This window comes from Elephas maximus, chromosome 11, assembly GCF_024166365.1.
Source record: "Elephas maximus indicus isolate mEleMax1 chromosome 11, mEleMax1 primary haplotype, whole genome shotgun sequence".
NCBI lineage: Eukaryota > Metazoa > Chordata > Mammalia > Proboscidea > Elephantidae > Elephas > Elephas maximus.
This window is the reverse complement of record NC_064829.1, coordinates 101,957,188-101,979,730: the sequence shown is the minus strand read 5'-3', so window position 1 is coordinate 101,979,730 and position 22,543 is coordinate 101,957,188. Positions and strand designations below refer to the sequence as shown.

Genomic DNA, 22,543 nt, shown 5'->3' with positions numbered 1-22,543 from the left:
GGAATACAACCCCAGGATCCTTATTTCTGGAGATACTCAGATACTCGGGTGTCGGTCCCGGGGCGGGGCGTTACTTTGCCAAATCCTGGTCCTATGGGGGACGGGGCATTGACGTCTAGGTCCCCACCCCTGCCGGGGTCTGTGGTGTGGGGTGCGTGCCTTGTCCCTAGGGGCTGCTAGGGCCCGGGGTGGCTCGAGGTGGGGAACCTCTGACTCCCAGTTTCCTGCCCTGGGGGCGGGGCTCTGCAACCTGCCGTTTCCGTGGAACGGGGGGTCTTGGACGCCCAGGCTGGCCCCCACCACCACAGACCCGCCAGAGGGGCCCAAGTGGGGCGGGATGGAGGGGGCGGGGCCTTAGTGGGCGGGACTCCGCCAGACCTCGCCCCTCGCCGCCAGCGCTGTCCTCGCGTCTCCAAGTCGCCGAGGCCGCGGTGGGCGCCTAGCGCCGCGCGCTGCAGCCCGCGCGCCCCCCGCCCGGCCCGGCCGGGTCTATGGAGCTATCCCTCCGCGCCGCCCGGCCGGCCCCACGCCGCGCCCGGAGCCTGCCCCGCGGCCGGGTAACGGGGCTCGGGGACCTGCAGGGCGGGGATGCCTGGAGGCTGGCCAGAGAGGACTGGGGACTCCTGGGTCCTGAGGCTGGAGGGGGCAGGACAGGGATGCTTGGTTACTGAAGAAATGGGGGTTGGGGACGTGGACGGCTGGGTTCTGGGCTGAGGAATCTGGACACCTGGTGGGAGAGGTCTGGGGGCGGCCTGGGTGTTAGAGTGAAGGGTGTCCTGCAAGTCTGGTCCTGGGAAAATGAAGACCTAAATGAACACGTTCCCGGTTCTGGGGAGAGATGGAGACCAGGACACCTGGGCCCCGAGGGTCGGGCCCATCCTGCCGGCGTCCTGGGAGCTTTAGTTCGGCCCCTGCTCGCACGCCCCAGGGAAGAAGTTGCGGTTAGGGAGATTTACGGGCCCGGGCTTGTGGCACTACCCAGAGGAGCACGGAGCGGGGGGTCCCTGGGCAGGACACGAGGTGGAGTCCCTGCCCTCCTCCCCTCCCCCTCTCCTGAGCCCAGCCTGGGGACTAGGCGCACACAAACCTGGGGAGCTCGGCGCCTAGAGTGGGCTTGGGGGCGGGTCCCCGGGGCAGGGGGGTCCCCGGGCTGGGGCCGAGCGCGCTTGGGCCCGGCGAGCGCCCGCCCCCGCCAGCCTTGGACATGCTCTGCACGCAGCGCGCGGGCCGGTCCGATCCGTATGCGCGCCGCGTGCGCCCATTGGTATGCGGGAGCCGGCCCGGCGCGGGCGTGAGGCGGGCGCGCTGGCGGGCGGTGCGGGGGAGGCGGCGGCGGGGCACGTCCTCGCCCCGGGGCCGGTCTGGGCCGGGCAGAGCTGCATCTGCGGGCTCCGTCCCCGCGCCTGCAGAGAGGGGAAACTGAGGTATCATCCAGCCCTAGCACCTTGCTAGGCCCCTAAGCCCTAAGCGGACCTCAGTTTGCCTAGAAGGTTAAGGTCTCCCGGGGTCCCCACCGGCAGTGAGCGCTGCTCTGGCTCCTTCCCACTGCAGGAAAAGCGGATCTCGAGCCCCTCAGGCTGCTCTGAGCCCTCCTGAGCAAGCCCGCTCGGAGATGGCGGCGCCCTATCCCAGCAGTGCCGGCGGCGGCGAGATCAAACGCCGGGCAGGAGATGGGGGCAGCGTCCCGTGGGACTTTCTGCCGGGGCTCACGGTCAAGGCTCCACCCGGACCCTGGTAAGCGAAGGCCCGCCCATCGGGCCGCGGCCCCGCCCCCAGAGAAAGAGGAGTCTTACCTCCCCGGGAGAGTTCACACCCGAGCTTTCTGCCCTGTATCCAGGGGGAGTTCAGGCTCAGATTCCTGCCCCGCCCGTGGGCGAGTTCACACTCAGATTTCTGTCCCTATTTTGCCCCCCGAGAGAATTGATACGTAGCCTTCTGCTCCGCCCCCCAATTCACACTCAGCTTTCTGTCCCGGCCTCCTGGGGCTAGAATTTCTAACCCAGGCTTACCAAGCGTTGTCAGATATCCCTCCAGGATCTGATCCCGGTCCCCTACCAAAGAATTTACACTCGGCATTCTTAATCTCTCCCACCTAACCTTCTCCCACTCTATACCCAAGGTTCTGCCCCCACCTCTATGTTGAATTCACTCCCGGCCTCCCGTCCCCTCCCCAAGACCCCAGGAGTCTGGTTCGTCCCCTGGCCCCGCTCGCTCCCCTGCTCTTCCGGGCCCCGCTGACGCCCTCTCCGGGCCTCCCGCCCAGCCTACAGGCACAGCGCAAAGAGAAGTCCCGCAACGCGGCGCGCTCACGGCGAGGGAAGGAAAACCTGGAGTTCTTCGAGCTGGCCAAGCTGCTCCCGCTGCCTGGTGCCATCTCAAGCCAGCTGGACAAGGCGTCCATCGTGCGCCTCAGCGTCACCTATCTCCGCCTGCGCCGCTTCGCAGCACTCGGGGCGCCCCCCTGGGGGCTGCGGGCTTCTGGGCCGCCTGCCGGCCTGGGTGAGTGGGCATGCGCGGGAGCTGGGGCCCGGGAGCCCACCCGGGCAGAGCAAAGGATCTGAGCTGGTCAGGCCTCCCCCAGTTAGGCGACCGAGAGGGCGCACGGGTTTTGGAGTCAGCCAGACCTTTTGTGGGCCTATCAGGTGACTTCTGCTCTCCAAGCCTCAGTTTTCCAGTCTCTAAAATGGACACAAAAAAGTTGGGAAGATGTCCTGATTCTGGCCTAAGCAAGGGCCTGGCAACGGCAGGGATAGGACGACTTGTAAACGCAATTATTTTTATTAGAAGATACGAATCATTATGCAAAGGAACCCCTCAGCAACATGGGCAGGACAGGGGAGACCCAGTCTGGGTCTGCCCCCCATTAACGGGCTAGACACCCCGCACCTGTACCTGAAGGGCCCTAAAGGGGACACAAGGACTCTGGAGTCTGCATTACCGGTTTAGGGGGAGGGAGACAGTATAATATGGCAGGTAAGATGGGGAGCTTCAGGAAAACACACCTGGGTGTCTCATCCCAACTCTACACTTCCCGATATTGTGGCCCTGCGCAGCTCGCAGGTTGAGAATTACCTCCCTGTGCCTCCTTTGTAAAATGGGAATAATGATCAAACCTCCCCAGAAGGCTGAGGAGAGAATTAACCAGGTAATATGTGTAAGCCAGGAGCCCTGGTGGTACAGGGCTTAAGCACTAGGCTGCTAACCAAAAGGTCAGCGGTTTGAACCCATCTGCACTCTGCCTCGGGAAAGATTTACAGCTTTGGAAACCCTATGGGGGCAGTTCTGCTTTGTCCGGTAGGGTCGCTATGAGTCGGAATGGACTCCACGGCAATAGGTCAGGGTTATGTAGTGAGTAGGACATGCGCGCTCTCTGCCCTTCAGAGTGTGGGAGGCACCAAGCTTTGCTCCCTGACTTCAGCTAAACCGATGTACCCTTTGTGCTTCAGTTTCCTCATCTAAATTATGGAAGCAGGCACTTGACTTCTTGTTGGGGACCCTTGTAGGACTGGAGATGCCCCCAATGTCTCAACTGGGGCAGGCATGGGAATCCACACAGCACCCTCCACTGTTGTGCCTCCACTTGGTATCAGCCTACAGGCAGGGAGGTCACTGAAATCTGTGGTCTGCCACCCCAGTGCTGGGATCTCTCCAAGCCCCTGCTGGTTTCTGAGCCTCGGATTGCCCATCCAGGCAATGGGGGTGGTGGGTGCCAGCAGGGCCCTTTCAGCCCCCTTTGGTGCCCCCCTTCCCTCCCCAGAGCTTGGGGACAATAGACAAGATGTTTATCCCCCGCCAGCGCACATGTTGTTCGAGGTAATGACAGTAATCAGCGGCACTAATGCGGCATTCTCCCGGTGCCAGTCAATTCGCCTAATTACCGCCTGGGAAGCCGGATTATTTAAATTTAAATGGTGATTTATTGCGAGTTTAATCAATGCTATTTTCTCTCCCCCCTCCTCCCCTGGGGCTGGGGCAGGAGGGGAATTGGAGCCCTTCCAACCCCACCTTGAGGACACCCTCTTCTCTTGGGGGGGGGATGTCAGGGGTAGCATGGGGTCTCCTGTCCCTTTTACCTGTGTCCTCAGGTTAACACGATCACTGCCCCTGAGTAATAACAGTAAAGCAGTAAAACATAAAATAGAAGTAATAATAACAGTAACATAACACTCCTTATGTATTTTTTATAATAAATTCTGAATAATTAGAATAAAATTAGAGATCTATATTATATGTATTTTCCATATTCTGTGGAGTCACTCGATAATGGAAATGGTTAATCAACATGCTTTCCTCCTAACTGAAGGGTTGGAGGTTCAAGTCCACCCAGAGCCACCTTGGGAGAAAGGCCTGGCTATCTACTGACACACATGGGGTCGCCATGAGTTGGATTTAACTACAACATGTGATATATATTTTCCATATTCTATATTATTATTTCTTTATTGTGCCTTGGCCAGAGCACTCGGAACCGTGTGGGTACAACAGTAGATGCTCAATAAATGCTTCCAACAGCCCTACAAGGTCACCATGGATAACAATACCAGTAAGCCAGTTACCTTTGAATCAACTCCAACTCATGGTGACTCCGTGTGTATCAGAGTAGAACTGTGCTCCATGGGGTTTTCAATAGGTGATTTTTCAGAAGTAGATCACCAGGCCTTTCTTCCGAGGTGCCTCTGGGTGGACTCCAACCGCCAACCTTTTAGTTAGCAGCCCATTGATTTGCACTAGCCAGGGACTCCATGGATAACAGCAGTCTCCCTATGTTGATTGCTTCACATGTAAACCAAACAAAACCCATTTCTAACTCACAGGAACACTGTAGGACAGAGTAGAACTACCCCATAGGGTTTCCAAAGCTGTAAATCTTTAGGAAGCAGACTGCTGCACCTTTCTTCCACAGAGGGGCTGGTGAATTCCAACTTCTAATCTTTTGGTTAGCAGCTGAGCACTTAACCCCTTCACCACCAGGGCTCCTTACTATATACTATACACAAATTAACTTACTTAGCCCTTTCAAAAATCTTAGGAAGGAGGCACTGTTATAATTCCCATTTTATAGAAGAGGAAAACTGAGGCCCAGAGAGGTGAAGCTGTTTGCCCAAAGTCACACAGCCCAGAGGGGCCCAGCTGAGATTCTAACCCAGGCGGCTGGCTCCAGCATCCACCTTCTCAACCTCCATGCCTGGCATGTTTGTAGGGCTGCAGGGCTGAGTCCTATCTCGCAGGTCTCAGCCTCTGTCTAGGCCTCAGTCTATCACCTGTAAAACAGGGCCACAGGTACAAAGACCAGCCCCAAGCCTCTGAGTCTGGGGAGGACACAGCCTTGACCTCATATTGGCATTCACCATTCATTTGACAAGCACCCATTGAACTCCTGCTTTGGGCCAGGTGCGCTTTGGGGTAGCTGGTACACCACAGAGAAAGGACAAAATCTCTGCCCTCAAGGGTGGGGCAAACAACCCCTGCATACCAGGTTCTTCACCTCCCACCTCCTCTCCCTTCCCTCACCCACACACACTGTTCTTGCTGTTCTTCAGAGAAGCAGGTTCACACCTCAGAGTCTTTGCTGGTGCTGTACCCTCTGCCAGGAACTTCTGTGCCTCAAGCTTTGCAGGCAGGCCTTTCCGGAGCACCAGATTTAAAATGGCAGCCTCCTTCTCTCCCTAGCACCCCCTGCTGTCCTTTCCTGCCTTATTTTCTTCATAGCTCTTCTCATCACCTGACGCTCTATGTTGTTTGGTGCCTTCGAGTCAGTTCAGACTCATGTTGTTGTTGTTGTTAGGTGCTGTCGACTCGGTTCCAACTCATAGCGACCCTATGCACAACAGAAGCAAACACTACCCGGTCCTGCGCCATCCTTACAATCGTTGTTATGCTTGAGCTCATTGGTGCAGCTACTGTGTCAATCCACCTCGTTGAGGGTCTTCCTCTTTTCTACTGACCCTGTACTCTGCCAAGCTTGATGTCCTTCTCCAGGGACTGATCCCTCCTGACAACATGTCCAAAGTATGTAAGATGCAGTCTCGCCATCCTTGCCTCTAAGGAGCATTCTGGCCGCACTTCTTCCAAGACAGATTTGTTCCTTCTTTTGGCAGTCCATTCAATATTCTTCCCCAACACCACAATTCAAAGGTGTCAATTCTTCTTCAGTCTTCCTTATTCACTGTCCAGCTTTCACATGCATATTGATGCAATTGAAAATACCATGGCTTGGGTCAGGCTCACCTTAGTCCTCAAGGTGACGTCTTTGCTCTTCAACACTTTGAAGAGGTCCTTTGCAGCAGATTTGCCCAATGCAATGTGTCTTTTGATTTCTTGACTGCTGTTTCCATGGCTGTTGATTGTGGATCCAAGTAAAATGAAATCCTTGACAACCTCAATCTTTTCTCGGTTTATCACGATGTTGCTCATTGGTCCAGTTGTGAGGCTTTTTGTTTTCTTTATGTTAGGTGCAATCCATACTGAAGGCTGCGGTCTTTGATCTTCATTAGTAAGTGCTTCAAGTCCTCTTCACTTTCAGCAAGCAAGGTTGTGTCATCTGCATAACACAGGTTGTTAGTGAGTCTTCCTCCAATCCTGATGCCCATTCTTCTTCACATAGTCCAGCTTCTCAGATTATTTGCTCAGCATACAGATTGAATAGGTATGGTGAAAGGATACAACCCTGACGCACACCTTTCCTGGCTTTAAACCACTCAGTATCCCCTTGTTCTATCCGAACAACTGCATCTGGATGTAGGTACAGGTTCCTCATGAGCACAGTTAAGTGTTCTGGAATTCCCATTCTTAGCAATGTTATCCATAGTTTGTTATGATCCACACAGTCAAATGCCTTTGCATAGTCAATAAAACACAGGTAAACATCCTTCTGGTTCTCCTTTCAGCCAGGATCCATCTCACTCAGCAATGATATCCCTGGTTCCACATCCTCTTCCGAAACCGGCCTGAATTTCTGGCAGTTCCCTGTCGATATACTGCTGCAGCCGGTTTTGAATGATCTTCAGCAAAATTTTGCTTGAGTGTGATATTAATGATATTGTTTTATGATTTCCACATTCGGTTGGATCACCTTTCTTGGGAATAGGCAGACTCATAGCGACCTCATATGACGGAGTAGAACTGCCCCATAGGGTTTTCTAGGCTGTAATCTTTGTGGGAGCAGACTGCCAGGTCTTTCACCTGCAGTGCTACTGAATTTGAATCGACGACCTTTTGGTTAGCAGCCAAGCACTTGAACATTACGCCACCAGAGCTCCTTTGACACTCTGTATGTTTCATTTATTTATCTTGTTCATTGCATGTCCCTCCCCCACAGCAGGTTGGGTACTGAGCTTAGCATGGTGCCTGAGGCAGAGGGAGGACTCAGTAAAGGATTTGTTGGTGTTACTGGGTGGATAACCCAAGTTCTTCCTAGGCATGACTCGTATTGGCCAATAAATAAGACGGAGATGAGAGAACAAAAAAGGCACCTTTATTTTGTTGTATAAGGAAATGGAATCAGTCAGTGCTTATTGATGCCAAGACTGCTCTCAAGGGCGGGCAGGCGGGTTACTTACAAAGGGGTTTAGAAGTAGAGAGTTCATAGAAGTTACGTCAGCAACGTTCTTAATCACACTACGCAGGCGCAATGGGGTTTACGTATGACCTCCAAGCAATACAGCACCGTTGGGGTTCTGTCTCATTGGGTGACTGTGGAATGTGGAACTGGGTGAGGGGAGGAAGGCCAACATCCTGGATCGCAGGTCAGGCATGTCTTCTCTCAGGAGGTGACATTTGAGCTGAGGTCTGAAGGAGGTGAAGGAACCAGCTGTGAGAAGGGCTGGAAGAAGAGCTGTCCAGACAGAGGCAGAAGAAAGTGCGAAGGCCCTGGGGCCAGCAGGAATTAGCTTGAGTGTCTGGAAGGGAATAAGGGGGGCAGGAGATAAGTTGTGCAGGGCCTCGGGGCCCAGGTGAGGCAGGAGCCACGGAGGGCTCTGAGCAGAGAGGGGAAGGATGAAACTCAGGTTCTAACAGGCACCCTCTGCCACATAGGAAACGGCCTGGGTGGGGAGGGGGCATGAGGGTGGGTGCAGGGAGCCTGTGAAGAGATGACTACAATGGTCAAGGTAGGCTATGGGGCAGCTGGACTGGCTGGGGACCCTGAGGTGAGAGGTAGCCGAATTCAGGTGACTCAGTGTAGAAGCCCATGGGACCTGCTCAGGATGGGAGTATGTATGAGAGAAAGATGGCATCGAGGAGGCAGACTCCAATTAGCTATATGGAAGGGTAGGGACGCACAGCATTGCTTATGTAAGACTGCTGCTGACAGTAGCAGGACTTGGGAATCAGGCACCTACGGTATGCTCAGCTGTGCTCAGGAAGCAAACACAAATCCATTGTGCTCTGTCATTAGACCCATTTTACAGATTTTGAGGTGAGGAAAGTACAGGCAGAACTGCCCCTGAGCCTTTCCCATGAAAGCTCAGAATTCCAGGCCTGTTCACAGGGAGCAGCTAGGCACTTTGATGATGGAGAGTTCCCTCTCCCCCAGACAAGCCACGACCTGGTTCAGCAAGTCCCTTCAGGACAATTGACACCTGGAGAATCTCCCCTTTCTCCCCTAGGTCCCCCTTCTCTCTGCCCCATTCTCCCCCTCCCTGCCCCTTAGTCCCCCCCCCGCCCCTTAGTCCCCCTCTCTCTGCCCCTTTGTCCGCCTCTCTCTGCCCTTTTGTCCCCCCACTCTCTGCCCCTCAGTCCCCCCTCTCTGCCCCTCAGTCACCCTTCTCTCAGTCTCCCCTCTCTCTGCCCCTCAGTTCTCCCCTCTCTGCCCTTCAGTCCCCCCTCTCTGCCCCTCAGTCCCCCTTCACTCTGCCCCTCAGGCCCCTGTCTCTCAGGCCCTCATTCTTGCCACCATTCCGGGCTCTGCCTTTCAGCCTCCCCTCTGTTTCAAGCTGACTGGGACAGAATGTCCCCAGCGTGGCTCAGCAGACTCAGACTCAGATGAAAAATTCAGCAAATGTTTGTCGAGTGAGGAGAGACGTCTGGGATTTGGACATGGGGAGGGGACAGGGCTGATGGGCCAGGAGAGGGTAGATCTGGGAAGAGTGAAGAGCCACCGGCTGAATTTGGGGACTAGGAGTTGGGATACTGGTGGGGGGAGGGGGAAAGTCTAGGAGTTGGCAGGTTTGGGGAGTAGGTGAGGCTGGGGTGGTAAGACAGTCAGTGATGTTGGCATACTTCAGGGGGTCCCCAGCCCGGGGCCAGGGCTGGCGTTTGGGGAACCGTAGGTCCCTGAGCCCTCCCTCCACGCACCCCCATCCCGTCGCGCCCATTAACGCTGTTAATTGCAGCGGCTCCGTCTGACCCAGGCTGATCCCGTGAGAGGGAAAATGAAGGAATTAGCAAAAATGACAGGGGAAAATTGCGACAATTAGCAAGCGGCATTGTTCCCGCCTGTCACCCGGCTGGTTCACGACGCATCTTGGGGGAGGGGTCCCCACCACTCTCTCCCCCGTTATTTTTCCAGGCGCTCCCGGAGGGGTTGGAGAAAGGGTGCGAACAGCGGAAGATGCTGGGGGCTCTCCTGGGAGAGGGAGGCGTGGCCTCACATTAGGGGGGCCCAGGAGGCGGAGTTCTGATTCTAGTGGGGGTGGGGCAAGGGCGGGGTTTCTCCGCCCGGTTTGGTGAAAAATAGCCATCACAATATTAGTCGAGCCCCGGCTCTTTTCTTGGGAACCCCCGCGTTGTGCCAGGCCTGTCTGCCGGTGAAGTTCACTGAGGGCTCCCAGCAACCTGCGAGGTTGGCATTCTTTGCAAACCCACTTGACAGACGAGGAAATTGAGGCACAGAGAGGTGAAGGGACTGGTCCCAGGGCACACAGTCAGGGAGAGGCAGCGCCCGGGCTTGACACCACACCTGGGCCCTTAGCTTTGCAGGAACCAGGCTCTTGGGGACCCTCGAGGCCACCCTGTCCCCCCCCCACGGCCACCTCAGTAGAGTGCCTGGATCTCCAGAGGGGTGGTCATTCTCTGCAGAGTCAGGAGGGCATCCAGGACCGAGGGGTCTCTATTGAGGCTTAGCAGGGTGGTGACCCCAGCATGAGGTCTGGGGTCCACTGTGGTGGGGTGGGTCAAGGGGTGTGTCTCTCTTTGTCTCTGTCTCATTCTCCATCCCAGCCTCTCCATCAGTTGTATATCTGTCTCTTAGTATATGTATCTTTTCCTGTCTCTCCATCTCTTTGTCTCTTCCCCCCCCCCATCTCTGTCTCGATTTCTCTGTGTCTTTATCTTTCTCCAAAGTCCCTGGGTGGCACAAATGGTTTGCACTGGACTACTAAAAAAAAAAAAAGTTGATACTTCAAACCCACCCAACAGTACCATGGAAGAAAGGCCTGGCAGTTTGCCTCCATAAAAATCACCACCAAGAAAACCCTATGGAGCAGTTCTGCCCTGTAACATGAGGTCACCATGAGTTGGAGTCAGCTCGACAGCAATGGGTTTATATCTGTCCCCGTCCCTATTTCTTATCTCTGTGGGTGTCCCTCTTTTCATTTATTTGTCTCTCTGTGTCTTTGTCTCTCACACTGTCAGTCTCTTGTCTGCCTCCTTCTCACCATTCAGGTCTGAGCTCAAATGCCCCCTCCTTCAGGTCTCACCCTATTATTCTATATGTCACATCAACATCACCCCTTTGTTTCTTCATAGTGCCAGCCACAAATGATAATTCCATATTTGTTGGTTTCTTGCTTGTTGTTCATCTCCTCCTGGCCTGGGAGCACCATGAGGGCAGGGCCAGGGCTCCGCTGGTCACCTCTGTGTCCCTAGTACAGGGCCCGACACCCAGAAGGTGCTCATGGAGTATTTGCTGGATGGATGGATGAAAAATGAACGCATGACTGAGTCTCTGCATCGCCTGGACGTCTCTCTGTCCCTGTGTGCCTTAGTTTCTCTGTTTGTCTCCCTATCCCACTCACCTCTGCTCCTCCCACCCCTTCCCACACCCAGGTCACCCCCTCCACAGGACCCAGGGAACTCGGACCCCCAATATGCGAAGGTGGCTACACAACCCGAGGGGGGAAGGGGAGGTTTGTAAGGTGGCACCCTGTGGGCTTGCTCAGACCAGCAGGCCCCGGTCTCACGCCCTCCCCTCCGCCCCAGCCCCAGCCCCCAGGGCCTCCACTGCGCTCGTCTCCGACGTCTTCGAGCAGCACCTGGGAGGACACATCTTGCAGGTGAGGCTCCTTCCCGGCCTGCTGCTCCTTGCTGCCATCTGTTGGCCTCCTCGGAACTGCAGCCATTTCTTCAGCATCCATCCTGCCCTCGCCCCGGAAGCCCCCTCCCCACCAGGATAATCCATCCTAGTCGGAGCCTCAGGTTTCAGAACCTCTCTTACCACATGTCAGCCAGACAGATGGACGCCAGGTTCTTCCCTGTCCCCTCCCTGTCTCTCACCTCTCTAGTCCCTGGACGGCTTCGTCTTTGCCTTGAACCAGGAGGGAAAGTTCCTCTACATCTCAGAGACTGTCTCCATCTATCTGGGTCTCTCACAGGTAAGGGGCCCCAGCGGCCATTTCGCTCGCTGGGCCGACGCATGCCCTCTCTCTCTCTTGGCCTCACCATCCCAGCTTGAAAAAATACTTTGATAGTTTTTACAAAGATTTTGGCAAATGGTAAATTTGGGAAACTCAGTGAAGTGGTCATTCGTCCTTTGTGAACAGCTTTTCAGTGAGTTATCAGGGTCCTGGGAGGAAGACCTGAAGGAAGGGGAATTTGGACAAGAGGAAAGGAGGGAGGGCTAAAAGAAAATGTTTGAAGGCTAGACCAAGGCTGGCGTGGGGGAGGGCTTCATGGAAGGAGGAGTTCAGAGGGATGAGGTGAGAAAGGCATGTGACCCTAAGCTGAGGGGAAGTGGGAGCCATGGGAGGTGTCTGAGAGGAGGAGGAGCAAGGTCGGATGAGTAACTTGTAGAGGGGTATTTGAGTGGACAGGAGAGACTGAAGGTCAGAAGGCCAGCAAGGAACCTGGGGCAGGACAAAGTGGGGAGAGATGGAAGCCTGGACTGGGGGGCAGAGTGGAGAGAAAGGGGCTGCTGCAAGGAGGCTTTGGAGGTAGAACTAAATATATAAGGTTTTGAAGTTTGGAAACCATTCTTCTGCTTATATCCTGAGTTCCACTCCAACTAGGACACCCAGTGGTTCGTGTCAGGAAACAGTTTTTCGCTGTGTGGGTGGTCAGAGTTGGGAAAATGGAGGCTAATGACAACCTCTCAACACACACACACCCTCTAACAGATTAGGCATAGGAAGAAAAATTCTTAATATTCCCTGGATATGAAGTAGAGAAGGCACGGAAAGTTTTTATCTTGCTTAAAAAAAAAGTAAAAACTTTCTAATTAAAAACACAAGACAGGCATGAAGCGCACCTGCGTGTAGGAGAGTGAGCCTGAGGCTAGCGGGCGGGCGAGTGACCCGTGCGGGTGCATCTCACACTTGCATTTTACTCCACCACCGGCAGGTGGAGCTGACGGGCAGCAGCGTCTTCGACTACATCCATCCTGGAGACCACTCCGAGGTGCTGGAGCAGCTGGGGCTGCAGGCGCCCACACCCGGGCCCCCCACCCCGCCCTCCATCTCTTCCTCTTCTTCCTCCTCCTCCTCTTCCTCGTCGCTGGTGGAGACCCCTGAAATTGGTAATTCAAAGGGCCGCCAGAGAATGAGGCCTGAGGCACATCAGGGGGTATTGTGTATGCTGTATCGAGCTATGCTTTGCTTATACAAAAACTTGTGCAAAGCATTTTTGTAATATGAATTAGAGCTGAAAAGGAGGTGGTGAGACTTGGCTCCCTAAAATTGTCTGAGCTTCCTAAGATTGCTGGCTCCCCAAGCTTTGAGCTTTAGAAAGACCCCTTTGGCTGCCGAATAGAGGTGGCACTGGCTTTGGGAATAACAACACAGACTTGTTGGCATTTCCATTGTGCTGTTGCTCTAAGTACATAATTGCACCAAATCTCACCACAACCCTACAAAGTAAAAGCTATAATTATCCCCCTGTTTACAGAGGAGGAAACTGAGGTACAGCGCAGAGAGGTTGAGTGCCCAAGGTCACACAGCTGTAAGTGGTTGAGTTGGACTTGGACCCAAGCTTTTTTGGTTCCAGGATCTGGGCTCTTAGCCCCTCTCTCCAGCGGGAAATTCCACCTGCATGTTGGAGAGGGAGGGCGTTGGGGATGACTTAATGTTCCTTTAGCTCTGAGACACTGGGAGAATCTGTGGTTAACTTTGCTATAAATAGGATTTTCTTATATTGGGTTTGCTTAACACCGAAAATACCTGGAATATTAGCAGTGCTTGCAAGCCTGGGGAGTTGTTTGTGGCAACTGTTTAAGACTGTTTGAGAGTGTGACTGTGTTTGTACCTAAGTGTGGGGTATAAGGTCATCTGTTTGTGAGTGTATTTATTAGACTGTGAGCCCTGGAAGGAGTCCTCGTGGAACAATGGTTAAAGCATTCAGCCGCTAACTGAAAGGATGGCAGTTTGAACCCATCTGTGGCTCTGCAGGAGAAAGGTGTGGCAGTCGGCTTCCATAAAGGTCACAGACTTAGAAACCTTAGGGGCCAATTCTACTCTGTCACAGGGGCTCACTATGAGTCAGAATGGACTTGATGGCACCCCCAACAACATAATGGGGTTTACAGAACAATCTGGATTTCTGAATCTTACTTGTCACTATTCCCTGAGACCCTGCTCTGGGGGTGGCCCCAGGTAGGGTGGCGCCGTGGATAATGTGGTGACCAAGCCAGTTCTTGGCCTGCCTTCTTGGAGCTCCCAGTCAAGTGGGGGACACAGACCTGTTCCCAGAGAATGAGGACTCAGAGTAGGTGGGGCTCGGATGAGAGAGCCCAGAGGGGGCACCTGACCCAGCCTGGTGGTCAGGGAGAGCTTCCTGGAGGAGGAGACAGCTTAGCTGAGACCTGGAGGATGTAGCTAGAGATGGTGTCACCAGGAGGTAGATCTTGCCAAATTTTTAGGCCATAGTGAAGAGCTGAAAAGGACAAAACAGATAAGCGCTCGGTTGCTAATTGAAAAGTTGGTGGTTTGAACCCACTCAGCGGCTCCATGCGAGAAACACCTGGCAATCTGCTCTGATAAAGATTACAGCCTAGAAAACTCTATGGGGAAGATCTAGTCTGCCTCATGGGGTGGCCATGCCCCACGACGAGAGTGACCAGTGGAACCTAGGGAATCAGGTGTGGGAACCAGACCACACAGGAAATCGACTTGACAGCACCTAACAACAGTGAAGAGCTGGGCTTTCTCCCATGGGCCCTGGGGAGCCAGAGCAGGTACTGAGGAGAGAAGGGACGGGGTCAGATTTGAGCTTTAGAGAGACCCCTTCCCTCTGACTGCTCAGTGGAGGGAAGGTTAGTGTGTGACATCAGTGAGCTTGCGTCTCTATGGGGGAGTGGGTGGCCTGGGGTGTCTCCCACATCCTGGCTGGCTCTGCAAGGGCAAAGGTGGCCCATATGTTTCTCCTCTTCAGGACCCCATAACCTTCCTTCCCTCTCCACCCCAGAGGCCAGCCTCGCCCAGGTGCCCCCATCCGCCTGGGTCCAGGAGCGCTCCTTCTTCATCCGCATGAAATCCACTCTCACCAAGCGGGGGCTGCATGTCAAGGCCTCAGGGTACAAGGTAGGTGTGCCTTTTCTGGTCCTAGCCTGGGACTCCCACTTCCCCTGGTGGTCCAATGAAACCAGGCCGGTGGCTGTGGCTTCTAGGAGCCTCCAGTCCTGAAGAAGTCCCCCAGCTATGCCCCATACCCAAGGGTTACCAGTGGAACTTTGGGAACCAGGTCTGGGAACTGCCTGGTGGCCTGGGTATGGTCTCCACCCCCCACCCCCGTCCCCTCCAACCATGCCCACTGCCGGCAGGTCATCCATGTGACCGGACGCCTTCGGGCCCGCGCCCTGGGCCTCGTGGCCCTTGGCCACACGCTGCCCCCAGCCCCACTGGCAGAGCTGCCGCTGCATGGCCACATGATCGTCTTCCGCCTCAGCCTGGGTCTCACCATCCTTGCTTGTGAGAGCAGGTACCTGGGTCGGGGCAGATGGGGGTACAGGAGAGTGGGGTACGTGGGGAAGTGAGGGAGCCCGGCTCTATGGGCACTGGGGAGCCATGGGCAGCAGAAGAGCAGGAGGGACAGGGTGCGTGAAGAAGGCAGTAAAGGAGGGGAATCCAGACAGGGGCTGGGGGCAGGGCCTTTGAGGTAGAGGGCGGGTCCAAGCCCTCCTTTGAGGGTTGACTCTGTGAAGCCCTGCTGCTCCCTGACCCTATTTCTTTTTGGCCTCTCATTTCTCATCCATTTTCTCTCCTGTGCTGCGCGGTGGGGAAACATTATATAGTAAAATATTCCCCACGCTGAGCACCTCCAGAGTGCTTGGATGCTCATAGCCACCTGAGGAAGGGGCACTATTATTATACCCACTTTTCAGAGGGGGAAACTGAGGCCCAGAGCACCCAAGAGCTGGGTTGGAGCCCAGGGTGACTCGAGCCGAAACTGCCTCTTCTCTCCCACCCCATGGACTTGGACCTCGTCTCTTCTCCTCGTCACCCCCTTCCCTCAGAGTCAGCGACCACATGGACCTGGGGCCCTCGGAGCTGGTGGGTCGCAGCTGCTACCAGTTTGTCCATGGCCAGGATGCGGCGAGAATCCGCCAAAGCCACCTGGACCGTGAGAACACCCCTCTCCCCTGTCTACCCCACTCCAGACCTGAGCACCCCCAATGCCCTGGTCTCTGGAAGTCCTTCTTCAGGACTGACTACATTCCCTCCTGCTGCATCTCCAGCCCCAGGGGGTCAGCTGGGCACAGGCAGAGCAGCAAGGAGACTGAACAATGGCTGAGGACATGGGTGGGAGTAAGGGAGGCTGTGGGATCTCTGAGCTACCCTTAAAGATCCAGGAGGCCTTGATGCCTCTTGGTCTGACTGTACTTCTGCCTCTCTCTCCTCCTCACTATCCCACCCATTCTGTTTCCCGGTCTCCTGTCCATCTGTCTCTCTCTGCACCTGTCTCTCTGTCTCTCTCTGCACCTGTCTCCCCATCTCTCTCTGTACCTGTCTCCCTGTCTCTCTCTGCACCTGTCTGCCTCTCTCTGCACCTGTCCCCCCGTCTCTCTCTGCACCTGTCTGCCTGTCTTTCTCTGCACCTGTCTGCCTGTCTCTTTCTGCACTTGTCCTCCCGTCTCTCTCTGCACCTGTCTCCCTGTCTCTCTCCCTGTCAACCTCTCTCTGCTGCTCTTTCTCTCCTCTCTGTCCATCTCTTTGTCTACCTGTTTCTGTCTCCTACCTGTCTACCTGTCTCCTTCTCTGACCGTCTCACCCCCACCCCCACCCCATTCCTCCCGGTTTCTCCCCATCCCTGGGCCGGACCCAGTGCTGGACAAGGGTCAGGTGATGACCGGTTACTACCGTTGGCTGCAGCGTGCTGGGGGCTTCGTGTGGCTGCAGTCTGTGGCCACCGTGGCTGTGAGTGGCAAGAGCCCTGGGGAACGCCATGTGCTCTGGGTCAGCTACGTGCTTAGGTGAGGGCTGCGCCCATGCCTCCCACAGGGCTCCAAGCCCAGATGTCTGGAATCTGCTTGGGGTGGGGGTTCCTTAGTAAGGGCATCTAGAAGAGGACACAGCTGAGGGAGGAGTGTGAACACATGAAGGGGGAGTGGTAGAGTGGAAACAAAGGCCTAGAGGCTGGAATGAGGCAGAGAGGAGTTCCCAGAGGATAGTATTTGTGCGGGAAGCAGGAGCAAGTTCACAGTGGTCCCAGTGGAGAGCTGAACTTGATTCTGGGGGCACCAGGGAGCCATGGTAGGCTCCAGCCAGAGGAGGGCCACAGAACAGAGCAATTCATGAAAAGAAGATGGGGTGGGGAAAGGCATTCCAGGCAGAGGGCACAGCATAGGCAAAGGCTCAGAGCGAGAGCCTGACCCATCTGAGAAACGGAAGGCCATGAATGGGGCTGGAATATGAAGTAGTGAGCAATGACGCTGAGGAGACGGCAGGGCCAGCTCATGCAGAGCCTTTTATCCCAAGGGCACTGGGAGCCATGGAAGGCCTTAGAGCTAGAGAGAGGGATGCAGTGGCTGCTGTGTACAGGGCGGACTGAAAGGACAAGATGGGGCTAGGAGACCAAGGAGGAGGCTGAGGCAGGTACCTGAGTAGGTGTGGACATCTCTGAACCAGGGCAGGGCTGACAGGACATTTAAGAGGAACAGACAGGTTCTGGGCCATGGCTGGCTCTGAGGGTGGAGGAGGGGAGGAGGCCACCTGCTGCCCAGGTCTGTCTTTGTTGGGCCTAGCTTTGGGCCCCTGGACGAGAAGCAGGTTTGGGAGGGCGAGAAGTCAGGTGAGCGGGATGTACCTGGGGAATGCCCAGGAGGCCACTGGGTGCTCACTGGAGAGGGCAAGCTGGGCTGGATGCCCAGGTCATGCAAGGCCTTCTATCCCAGGGTCACTAGGGAGCCATAGAGGGCTTTAGAGCTGGAGAGGGGCACAGTCAAATTGGCTTTTTGAGAAGACCCCTCTGGTTGCTGTGTAGAAGGGGGACTGAGGGGACAAGACGGGCCTTCAGTGCCTCAAGGAAAGGGCACCCCCTCATGAAGTGTGTCTACACTTACCGATGAGGGAGGGACTCTACAGTCCCCACAGGTGGTCTACACTCACCAGTGGGGGCAAGAGTGAAGGGCTCTACACTTACTGCTGGGGGAGAGATGGGCAGGATGGGAGTTTACTCTCCGCAGAGGCCGGGCAGCTTGAGGACCCTGTGCTTCCAACCCTGACTGTGTCTTGTCCCCAGCCAAACCGAGGGGGACCAAACGCCTCTGGACACCTTTCAGCTTCCGGCCAGGGTGGCCCGTGAGGACCCATCCAGCCCTGAGCCAGAGCCCATAGGTAAGCCCCACCTCCCACCTTGGCCCTGGGGAAGCTCCGAGGGAACTTTCAGGGCTGAGTCACCCACCCTGGTAGCCACCAGCCACACGTGGGTATTTACATTTAAGTGAAATTGAACTAAAATGAAAAATGCAGTTCATCAGTTATACTTGCCACAATTCAAGGGCTCAGCAGCCCCGAGTGGCCGGCGGCTCCCACACTGGACAGTGCAGGTCTAGATCACAGAAAGTCCTCCTGAACAGCACACGTCTAGGCTTTTCAATCCCAGCTCTACTGGCATCTAGGGCCAGAAGATTCTTTCTTGTTGAGGCTGTTCACCCACCTGAGGCCACCCCCTAACCCAGATGTGGAAACTAAAAATGTCTCCAAACCACGCCAATTGCTGTCGAGGCGATTCTGACTCATAGCAACCCTGTAGGACAGGGTGAAACTGCCCCATGGGGTTTCCAAGGCTGTAATCTTTCAGAAGGAGACTGCCACATCTTTCTCCTGTGGACCGCTCGTGGGTTTGAACCACCGGCCTTTCAGTTACCAGTCGAGTGTGCTTAACCCCTGTGTAAAACAGCACTCGAGTCCTGGCCCCATTCCACAGATGGGAAGACTGAGGGCTAGGAACATACACACACACACCCAATGCTCTCCAGAATCTTCCTCTTCCAGAACCAGACTCTCCAGTGGATAGGAAGCAGACTGTGCCCCAGGACAAGGACGAGCCCCCCCAGACCCGGGGCAAATGCATAAAGGTGGAGCCTGGCCAAGGGGAGACTAAAGACCCTGAGGACAGTGGGGATGAGGCACCATCCGGCCACCCAGCCCCGCCAGGCCACCCAGCCCCGCCACAGTCCGAGTTTACTTCTGTCATCCGGGCAGGGGCACTGAAGCCAGATGTGGTGCGGCCGTGGGGCCTGGCACCTCCTGGGGAGCCCCCGCCGTCTGTGTTCCATGTGGGCTTCCTGCCCCCCGCCATGCGAAGTCTGTGCACGCCAGGCACCATCCGCTATGGCCCCACGGAGCTGGGCCTCATGTACCCGCACCTGCAGAGGCTGGGCCCGGGCCCTGCTCGCCCAGAGGCCTTCTACCCAGCTCTGGGCCTGCCCTACCCTGGGCCCACAGGCACCAGGGGGCAGAAGGGGGACTGAGAGTGGCCAACAGAGCTGGACCTTGGGGGACAGGGCAGGAGCCAAGGGGACAGGGGACCAGGCTCTCATGGTCCTGGAGAATTAAATGCCCGCTCTTCCTTATGTGACACAGTCCCTGGGGGCTGTGGGTGCCTCTCTCCTTTTCTTTCTCCTGTTATCTCTGCCCCTTATCTCCCACACTGGCCATCTCCTCCCCCTGTGTGTCACCCTCCCCGACAGAGCACGCACCACCACTCAGAATTTGGAGGAGGGAAGGGTTGGTTTTTAATGTCCCAGTCTGCAGGCCCTGGGCCGTCCAGCACCCAGGGACAGCAGCCGCAATCACTCAGACGGTGGCCGTCCCGCCTCGTCGGGGCCTTCAGTGGTGGCCGTCCCGTCGTCCTCGGGCACCAGCTCCACGTCCAGCTCGAGCTGGCCCATGTAGAGGCCAACTGCACAGGCCCAGAGCAGGCCGGCTGCCAGCACAGCTGCGACCCCCGCGGCTGCGCCCCCCAGTGAGAGCTGCATGGGTCCCCGCAGTGCAGCCAGGCCCACGGCATAGGAGGCGCCGCCCCACACCACACACAGGCCGCCTAACAGGAAGAAGCCTGTGGGGAGAGGACAGAGGCCTGGTCAGCGGAGGGGAGGGTCTGCTTTTAGGCTGGGGTTGCAGTGGTCAAGGAGGGGATGGGACGGGGAAGTAGGGGACAGAGGAAGGACTGAGGGTGCTGCACACAAAGTATGTTCAAGAGGTCACAGGTGGCGTCACAGGCTCAGTTGGGGCTAGAAAGGGGATGAGGCAAACTCAAGGTCAAGGTGGGGGTTTGGGACTAATACAGACAGAGCCAGGGTCAGGGGCATGAGAGGCTATCAGAGGGGGTATCTAGGACTTGCCAAAACTGCCCTGGCTAAGAACCACAGGTCTAGACTACTGAGCCTGGCCCCATTCCACAGATGGTGAGACTGAGGGCTGGGAACACACACACCCACAGTCCCTCCAGAGTCTTCCTGGAGCCCAGGAACAAAGGAGGGGCTGGGGGGTTGTTGTGACAGCAAAGATGGGTCTGCAAGTGCAGGGGCAGGCCAGGGATTTGGCCAGTACAGGTGCCTGGACTTGGACCCTCATCTTGCCCTGGGCCATCACTAGGATCTCAGATGTGCCCACGAGGTAGGGGTGGGGTGGGTGAGTGGTCTACATTCACCACTGAGGGTGGGGGGAGTATGGAGGTGGGACGGTGCAGGAGAGTCTACACTAGCCCATGAGTTGGAGCGGAGTTCTACATGCCCCAGGGAGAGAGGGAGCATCCACACTCCCTGGGGTGGGGGGGTGAGAGTGGGGGTCTGCACTCACCATATGCTGCTTCCCGACCCATGTCACTCTGCATGAAGGAGATGACCCCAATGCCTGAGGCCAGGAGGCCATTGCGGAACCAGGAGAGGAAAGCTGGAGGGAGGGAGGGATGGGGGAGGGGCTTCAGCATTGGCCCAAACCTTGCCTCCAAGACCCCTCTCCACCCAGCATCTCAAAGCCAAACCAAGGGGCCTCCCCCTCATCCAACCCATTCCTAATCCTCACCCGTGCCAGAACACCCCCACTCAACCCATCCCCCAAGTCCTCTTCCCCCCCCCCACCCCGCCCCTCCTCGGAGCCCCTCCCGAGCCCTTCAAAGCCAACTGGACGGGATCTGGGGGACGGTCTTAACCAAAATTGCAGAATCTAAGTCCGAGGACAGGAAGACCCCAAGGGATCATCTTGATCAGCCCCCTCGCCACGTGTGTACCCCCATGACTGTCTCCCACTTTTTTCTCAGGCCTCTGGGACAAACTGTCCGCCTACCTCTTGGCCTCTCTCCAGTCTCCCCCTTCACCTTTCCTCAAATGCCACCGTCTCCTACCAGTACTGCCTTCCTCAACCCCATCTACGAGTCCCTGGTATGGCGCTAACAGCGCAGACCAGTTACAATCCCCCTGCCCCAATGCCACCCTGTAGTAGATGCCAGGTACTCCCCAACCTCGACTCTCTCACGTGAAGCCCCGCCCCCTGCAGCCCGGATCGCCCCTCCGTCCAATTAGCGGAGAGTTTCTCTCCTATTGGTTGTTCCCCCCTCCAATCAGAAACTTCCCTCTTCTTCGGTGGGATCAACATTCGCGCCTATGCAGAGTGGTCGCCCCATGTATCCGAATTGGCCTCTGCAACGCAGTCGTCCCCCACCTTGTAGATAGCTCCCCAGACCTTAGCTCCCCGGAAGACTCTCTCATTCAGACGAGCCCTGTTCTGTCAGGATGCCTTCCCTCACCGGACCCACCTCTGCAATCCCTGGTGCACCCAGCAAACCCGGACCCACCGTCCAATCCGCAAGCTTTTCCATCCGGACAGGCTGCAGTCTGGCTGCCAGCGCGTCCCTGCGCTTACACGGAAGCCCTTCTCACTCCTGATCCCTGGCCTGGTTTCCACCAGACGCCCACCCCACCCCCCACTCACATGCTCAGACCCCCCTGCCATCCGGACCGACCCCAGCCCCTGCCCAACCTGTCTCATGCGCCTTCCGGAGGAGCCAGGCATCCGCGCGATCCAGCTCGGACACGGGGGGTGGGGAAGCCCCCGCGCGGGGGCCGTGGCCGGGGGCGAAGGATCCCCGGGAGCCCCCGCTCCGAGGCCGCGGTGGCGGCAGCAGCGCCCCCCGGAAGCGGAGTCGGGCCAGGCGGACAGCCCGAGCCCACCACCAGCCGCCTCCCATGTTTCGCACTACGGCCGCCGCTCGTCGCCCCGCCCCACGAGCCTCTTGTAGGCTGCAGCGCGCATCACTCAGGTTTAGTGGCTCGCCTATTGCTTATGCGCTTGCCCCTCAGACTCTGTGCCCACTGTCCATTGGTCGGAATGGCGGTGGTTCCCTCCTCTGTCATTTTGCCGGCAGTGCGAGTCCCAGCTTGCCTTTGCTGCTGGACTACGAATCCCAGAGTTCATTGCGGCTGAGGAAGTTCAGTCTTCGGGAGCTTGCGGCGCGATGTCTGCTAGGACTTGTAGTTTTGGTTGATAGCTTTTATCCCAAGGGCCAAAACGAAACAGGGCGCTCAACTTTAAGCCTGTGCAAAATCTTGGAGACTTCAGAGGGGAAAGTAAAACTCACCATTAATTCCACCAATGAGCGGCTACTGCTAATATTTTTGTTGTATTCCTGTCTAGTCTTTTATCTATACAGATATAAAATGATACTGCCTTTGATAAAAATTTTTTTTTTTTTTTTTTCACATAACAATATATCGTGAACATTACCCTGTGGCACTGAATGCTTTTCCACAGCACTATATTTTAAATTTTATTTAGTTTTCTAAATACTGATTTTGAACATGGTACAAAACGCAAACGGTACAAAAGGGTCTAATGAAAAGTATTTCTCCCATCCCTTCCACAGCCAGCCAGTTTCGGCAGCCCTTCCACAGAACCATGTTTAATGGTTATTGATACATTGTAAGAACTTTGTTGGACACCTACGTTGTTGCTAA

The 22,543-nt window shown here is 56.0% G+C and overlaps 2 protein-coding genes across 2 annotated transcripts; one reads left to right on the top strand and one right to left on the bottom strand.

Annotated features, from left to right (window-relative positions):
* Positions 1 to 474: 474 nt before the first annotated feature.
* NPAS1 (neuronal PAS domain protein 1) lies at positions 475 to 19,179 on the top strand. The gene is made up of 12 exons (XM_049901653.1): positions 475 to 557; positions 1,552 to 1,734; positions 2,264 to 2,499; positions 11,140 to 11,213; positions 11,442 to 11,531; positions 12,496 to 12,670; positions 14,554 to 14,669; positions 14,909 to 15,066; positions 15,602 to 15,708; positions 16,411 to 16,558; positions 17,827 to 17,921; positions 18,582 to 19,179. Exons 2-12 carry the CDS (start codon positions 1,613 to 1,615, stop codon positions 19,058 to 19,060), a joined length of 1,800 nt encoding a protein of 599 aa, XP_049757610.1. The 5' UTR covers positions 475 to 557; positions 1,552 to 1,612; the 3' UTR covers positions 19,061 to 19,179.
* Positions 19,180 to 19,307: 128 nt separating this feature from the next.
* Positions 19,308 to 21,915, bottom strand: TMEM160 (transmembrane protein 160). Its single transcript, XM_049901654.1, has 3 exons — positions 21,570 to 21,915; positions 20,391 to 20,483; positions 19,308 to 19,647 (listed from the first exon to the last, which is right to left on the bottom strand). Exons 1-3 carry the CDS (start codon positions 21,775 to 21,777, stop codon positions 19,382 to 19,384), a joined length of 567 nt encoding a protein of 188 aa, XP_049757611.1. The 5' UTR covers positions 21,778 to 21,915; the 3' UTR covers positions 19,308 to 19,381.
* Between the last annotated feature and the right edge of the window lie 628 nt (positions 21,916 to 22,543).